The sequence below is a fragment of the Gavialis gangeticus genome, unplaced genomic scaffold (assembly GCF_001723915.1).
Source record: "Gavialis gangeticus isolate Ggan-Ray unplaced genomic scaffold, GavGan_comp1, whole genome shotgun sequence".
Taxonomy (NCBI): domain Eukaryota; kingdom Metazoa; phylum Chordata; order Crocodylia; family Gavialidae; genus Gavialis; species Gavialis gangeticus.
In genome coordinates this window covers 60,898,509-60,905,091 of record NW_017729029.1, presented here as the reverse complement: position 1 = coordinate 60,905,091, position 6,583 = coordinate 60,898,509, and the positions used below count along the sequence as shown (strand labels likewise).

Genomic DNA, 6,583 nt, shown 5'->3' with positions numbered 1-6,583 from the left:
ATATAAACACAACATGAACTGCATAAGCTTAGATAAGCATACAGGATAAACAGTTATCATATTTGGCAGATGCAGCTGGATCTACACATATGGAACTACCAGAACCAACAAAAACAGGTAACTTTGGTCTTGCCGTCCTCATAGACTTAAAACGACATAGGTGAGAGTTTCAGGCGCACAAGGTGTAAAGGACTGGACTTATGATGTAAACTGTTCTTGCCCATGGCAAACAGATCATTGTGCTTTGGATTCTTATTTACACAAAGGCCACTTTAAACTTCTTTGGCAATGGCAAAGATAAAATTGACTAATACATCATTTATAGTTGATTTAAAGCATCTTTGTATTGCCAGGTTGATATAAAGCAGCCTTAGTGAAAAGAAAAAACAGGTCTACAATTTTAGCTTTAACACAACACGGTAACAGGTACTTTAGAATTGATCTGTCTAAATACCACACTACAGTCAAGCAGACCAGGCACTGTGTCTTCAAACATGCTGAACTATTCTGCATTGGTTGCCTCCTAAAGCAGAAACTGTCAGTAGTAGCAAGGAGCTCAACCAGAGGGCTGGGCACATGTGGCTACGTTGGTTCCAGTTCAGCAGGCAGCTGATCTGGAGCAGCACAGCATAGCAAGCAGGGCTGTCCAACTTCTAAGTGGCCAGGGGCTGCACGCCCCATGGACAGTATCAACAGGCCTGTACACCCAACAGGCAGCACTAAGGTAAACCACAGGCATGCAGGCTACACATTGCATGGACACCCTCCTCCACTGCTGCACTGTGCAGGTGCCCCTTCCTGCAGCATCATGTGCCTGTGTGAGCACACCCACATCCCGCCCTGTACTGCAGGCCTACACATCCCCAGCCTCATTCTCAGCTCCACAAACTGCCCTGAAGTGCTCTGCCCCCTGACAGAAAGCAGAAGCTAGGGAAGGGAGACTGGAGTAATGTGGGGAGTGGTGGCCAGGAGGGAACTAGGGGGGCTGCAACTTATCCCCTTGTGGATCACATACTTGCAGAAAGAGCAAACCTTTCCAGCATTTAGGAACTGAAGTAGAGACCTTAACAACTTGAGCAAATTAAAGACAAGGCTCAGAACAGGATTGGTTAACAGCAAAAGATCCCCACTTACGCACTTGATGGTACAAGTGGATTGCATTGTGTAGAAAGAAGGCTATTTTAAAAAAAAATAAGGATAAGCATTTCAATGTACTTTTGATGAAGTGTTCACATACCAAATGAATCAAACTGATACCACATATAGCATAACCTTGAAACTTCAGTAAGCTCTCCCAGCAAATCATCCTAAATTATTTTATCTTTCACATTGCTTCCTATTGTAATTGAGACAAAATTTCATTTATGGACATGAAGTCACATGGTAGTGAATTAATCTACCTTAATTTTCAAAGATACATATCTTTGAGTAAACACCAATTAATGTTCTCTTTCTTCCCTCCTATCTTCTCTCAGTGAAGCTAGAAGTCTTAATGGCATGAGAAGGGATGACAACAGCATACCTTCTTTCTTTCATTCTTTCTTTCTAATATTGTATGATATTATACATACAAACACTGCTCTCCATTTGGTAAGGGTCAGTTTTGTAACAGCAATCTAACACTAAAGCAGTTTTTTCTGTAAGAAAAAACACCAACAATTTAGGAGACACTGAAAGATAGGGTAATTAACATTTATCTACAGAAAATATGTATGAGAAGTGAAAACTATCACAGACATTTTTACAGCAAGTTAAAAAGGCAGCTTGGAAAAAACAGTGGTTAAATTATCTTGATCTCTTTAACTTTAATGAGTTCAAAGAAGCTAAACAAAGACACAGAAGAGTTGCACTTTGCTGTGTACAATACAGTTTAAAGTTTTATACCTGAGCAAAAGAAATGTAACTATTAACTACAACATGCAGAGTTAATTGGTTAATATATGCAAACTGAGGATACTGGTACTAGATTACACTTTGTTTCTAATCTTAAGAGTGTGAAAATGGAAAAAGCTTCACGACAAAACGTGCAAGACAAAACCGCAAACACTGGAAAGCACATTATCATAGCAGCCTTCCTAAAGTTTCAAATTCTCTCCCACTTTATTATTGCAGAATAAAGCAGGAACAATTCAAAGCCTGTAGAGGTAATAATACTTTAGAAGCTTCAGCAGTGCCTGAAAAACCAAACATGAACAGCTCCCTCAATTTAAAAAGTGTTCACAGAAGACCCAAGCCTGCATTCACTACATGCCCAAAAATGTCACCTGAAAGCATTGGTCTATTTAGCTATTTCTAATGCAGAATGAAACATCTGTGTGCACTGTGAATGCAGGATCAGGCAAGGCTGGCCTTATGGGTGGGCTACGTGGGCAGTACACACACACAGACACACCACACATGCACACACACGCATGAGCAGACAACGCTTATAGCAGCACTCTTCCCCCACCCTGGCCAATCCCCACCCCAGGCAGGAGGAATGGTGCCCAGCCCAGCCTGCCCGCCATCTCCAGCCACTGCGCAGGAGACAAGCCAGGCACATGCGAGCAGGGAGCCCCCTGCTCCAGTCTGCTTGCCTTGCTCCTGCACAGCAGCAGCAGTGCCTGCCCACCCATCTGCCTGGTAAAATGCTGCTCCACCTCCCCACTGGACTACACCCTGCATCCCTGCCCACCTGCCTCTGCCTGTAGCAGTGCCACTGACTCAGGGGGAGCCAAAATACAAGTTTGCCTAGGGGACCATTTTCCCTAGGGCCAGCCCTGGGATCAGGTCCCAGATTTAAAATTTTCTCTTCATCTTACCCTTATTTAGTTATAAGGAAGTATTTATTATGCCGTGTGACTGGATTATAATTTACATAGAAACTTCACCTTTCTCATCTTAGACTCCATTTTTAAGCTCCCTCTAGAAAATCCCTATTTGAATTACTTAAATACAAGTAAAAAATAGTGGTACATTCTCTAAGATAACCCTCTTTTTTGCAAAGCGGTTGAAATGGAGAAGAGACAGTAAGCATGAGCTTCAACAGCAATTCCCAGCCTTCCTCTTAAAGTGTGCCATGGTCTTCTAAAGGACTCCCTTTTCTCTCTTTGCCAGACTTACAATTTCTACTCAGCCAGCTTCCAGGTTTGACACTCCCTAGGAAAAAACTGCTTCCTTGAGGCAAGAATAACACACACCTTCTCTGCCTCTCTCATGACTGACTTAGAACAAAAGGAAAAATTCCTTTAATCGCAACACAGACAGCCATGAACAATGTCTCTCTTCTTTCTTTGGAGTTGCGTTATTTTATATAGTTGACAGCAAACCAACTCCACTGGAATCATACAACAGATGCTTTATGTTAGTTGCCAGTTTTCTTCCACCTTATAAGATTACAAACTACACATTAACAATGCATCGGCAGAATGGATTTATCTCTATGTCCATAGTGCATTCATTTCCTCTTTTAAACCTGACTTCTTAGACATTGGTAGGTTGTGTGAAAGGGCCTCCAGTGCAATGACTCTTTTTTACTTCAAGGTTCTTCTTGACTTTAATTGCTGTTGGTACTTCAGGATGAATGGAGTCCAGCCGCTGCTCACACTGGAATGCTGTGAGAAAGGCCGTCCTGTAGTTGTTATTCATCCAGCCATAGAGAAGGGGGTTAGCAAAAGTCGAGCACATGGCAATGACATGAAACACTGTATAGATCAGTTTGTATTCTTTTAGATTTAACACCTTGCTATCAATATCACTGACCAGCTGGAAAGTGTGAAAGGGTAGCCAGCTTACAGCAAATACCACCACCACACACACCAGCATCTTGGTGGTTTTTCGCCGCCGTTGGTGATACTGGTCATTCCCAGCCGCAGGGCTTACATGATTCTTTAGTTTGGTCCAAATGCGTATGTAGGCATAACAAATGATTGCCAAAGGCAAAACATATTGTATAAGGAGCATGGAGACACTGTAGATGGTGCCATAGTTCAGCTGACCCTCATCAGGCCACTTTTCAGAGCAGACCACAATTTCAAAACCAGGAATGAGCTCAATCAGAAAATACTCACGGAAGATGGCCAGGGGACTGGCTAAGAGGGCACTGACAGCCCAAGTGACCCCAATGATCAGGAAGCTGATCCGCTTAGAGATTTTGCTCTCTAAATGATAGACTATACAGCGATGCCGATCCAAGGCAATCACAGTCAAAGTGACAGTAGACACATGTACTGCAAGACCTTGGGCATAAGGCACCAGGTGGCACAGTTGGGGCCCCAGTTTCCATTCTCCTAATAGTGTGTAAACTAAGGTAAAGGGCAGGCACAGTGTATTCACCAGCAGATCAGCTACAGCCAGGTTGGCAATGAAGAAGTTAGTCACAGTCCGCATGCTTTTGAACTTGATAACCACATGGATCACCAGGGAGTTGCCGATCACCCCCAGTAGGATGATAGAGCAATAAGCAAAGATGAGTATGATTTGCACTTCAACCAACATGGTGCTGTCTTTCAGTTCTGGTTTGGGGTCAGATGCCAGCTCACTTAGGGGTGTGGTGAGTCTTGGCACATACAGCCTAGTGAAGAGCTCCATTTTCACGTCATCTGTCTGGTTTTCTTCACCCAGTGTCCCCATTGGTCCCATGCTTGCAGCAAGCTGCACTAAACAGTACAGCTGTTTCTGAAAAAATCAAGAATGTATAGGAAAGAAGAGTAAACTGAAGGTTGTACATACAGAATTTATTGGAACTGTACAGATGAAAATACTTAAAATTAGCTATGAGATTTTGTGGTTGCTAACATAGTCTAGTCTAAAATAATACAATAGCTAGTTTAGGAGCAAAAAGGCCATTACTTCTCATGCTTTATAGTACAAATATCATTAGAGAGAAGAATTAAGGAAGGTGTTTCCCCAAGATTATAGTACTGCTCTATCAGATGAACTGTTTAGAGATTATGCCCTTCTCTGAACCTGCAGGCATTGGTCATTGTTAGAGACAAGATATGAGACCACAATAGTCAGGTCAGTGATCTACTCCAAGACAGCAAATGCTATTTCCTTATACCTAAAATTATAATTCTGCCCTCCTTTATCCTATGTCCTAGAATATTTCAGAATTAAAATAAGATCTTTTCCCATATGTTCAAACTTTCTCACTCCTATGAATATGAAATCTTTATCTGGCTGAAAAAAATGGGACAGGTTTCAAATACATTTTAAGGACAGTGGCACCTTAAAAACTGCAAAAAGATTCAGATCCAGCTAGGCAATGCATTCTTTGTTAAAAATAAATGCCCAAAATTTCTAGTGACTTCTGCACAAAACTTTCATTAATACCCACAAGAATTCTACATGTGAATAAATGACACTCTACAGCTGAATAGCAGCACAGTGAGTTTCTACACTCTCACTAACAGAAAGAATGACAAGTGTTTCCCAAAAGTATTTCTGAAATTCAGGTTTTAGTTGTACGTTATTATATTTCATCATATATTATCATACCTCTATGCTAATCTATCCTAGCTGGACTAACTCCAGAAGCTTTTGTTCAAGAAAGCTAGTGTCACAACTGCACTATAATAAACTGCACACTATAATAAAAAAGCCAAGAGAGTAGAAAGAATAGTAATTATCTGGATTAGTTACAGCAACAGAGCTCAGCCTCTTAGAGCAGCAGGCCAGGTGATTAAGAACAGGTCTCACTGTGGGCCACCACCCCTCTGGTGGTGGTAGGAGAGGAAGAGACAGGGGATGCAGGTGGCTGCCAGTGTCAGAGGAAGAGAAGGTGGGGAGGGAGAGGAAAAGACCTTACCTCTGGTAGCACTGTCTGCCTACCGAAGGGAGGGGAGGGAGAGAGTAAACAGCACCTGCTGCAGGGGTGGGGAAAGGAAGAGTGAAGGGAGGGTTGTGAAGTCGAATCAGCAGAAGGATGTAGGGTAGAGAAGGAAATGCACCGGGTGGACCTGCTTGCCACTGATGCTCCATGCCATGTGCCAGATCCAGTCACTTTGGGGCCCAGAGCAGGCCTTATGGTGAGCTCCACTAAACTATATAATCCATTAACATTGAAATGAAAACAAGAAACAATTAAAACTGAACTATAAGTAATATGTATTGTAGAATGTCTGCAAAATCTCAGTGTTTCTCTCCATGGAAGTTACCAGCCAGGGGCTTTTTTCTGATCACAATGAAAGAGAATAGTCAGTCAGACCCTGCTCCTATTGAGCACTGATGTTCCACTGATATCAGAATCATACTTTGGTTCCTTCCCCGTACATTCTAACCAAAATTATGTTCAGTCACAGCTATGCAGTTGTATGGACTTGTACTTATATGGACAATGGACTTATAACTAAGCATAAATTGAAGCACTATATTTCAAGAATGTAACTGCTAATTTGTAACTTGGAGTAACAGAAGCATAGATAGTAAGCAATTTCAGCACCCAGAGGAGAGGTAAATGGGGAGGAAATTATGCTGACCACTGGAGAACAGGTGGGGAAGGGGAGGGGAGGGGAGGGAAGGAGAGTTTTACTTGCCCTGGCTCTCCTCGACTTGGGCAGCAGCTACTACCACTGCTGCTGTATCAGTGTGGACTCAAGCTGCT

General features: G+C 42.5%; 1 protein-coding gene across 1 annotated transcript; it reads right to left on the bottom strand.

Moving 5' to 3' along the window:
- Positions 1 to 3,187: 3,187 nt before the first annotated feature.
- NPY2R (neuropeptide Y receptor Y2) lies at positions 3,188 to 4,675 on the bottom strand. Its single transcript, XM_019521683.1, has one exon. It carries the CDS (start codon positions 4,618 to 4,620, stop codon positions 3,463 to 3,465), a length of 1,158 nt encoding a protein of 385 aa, XP_019377228.1. The 5' UTR covers positions 4,621 to 4,675; the 3' UTR covers positions 3,188 to 3,462.
- Positions 4,676 to 6,583: the final 1,908 nt, after the last annotated feature.

Bases quoted from the DNA above. Each gene is read 5' to 3' on its own strand.
- NPY2R (XM_019521683.1), bottom strand. From the start codon at position 4,620: ATGGGACCAATGGGGACACTGGGTGAAGAAAACCAGACAGATGACGTG.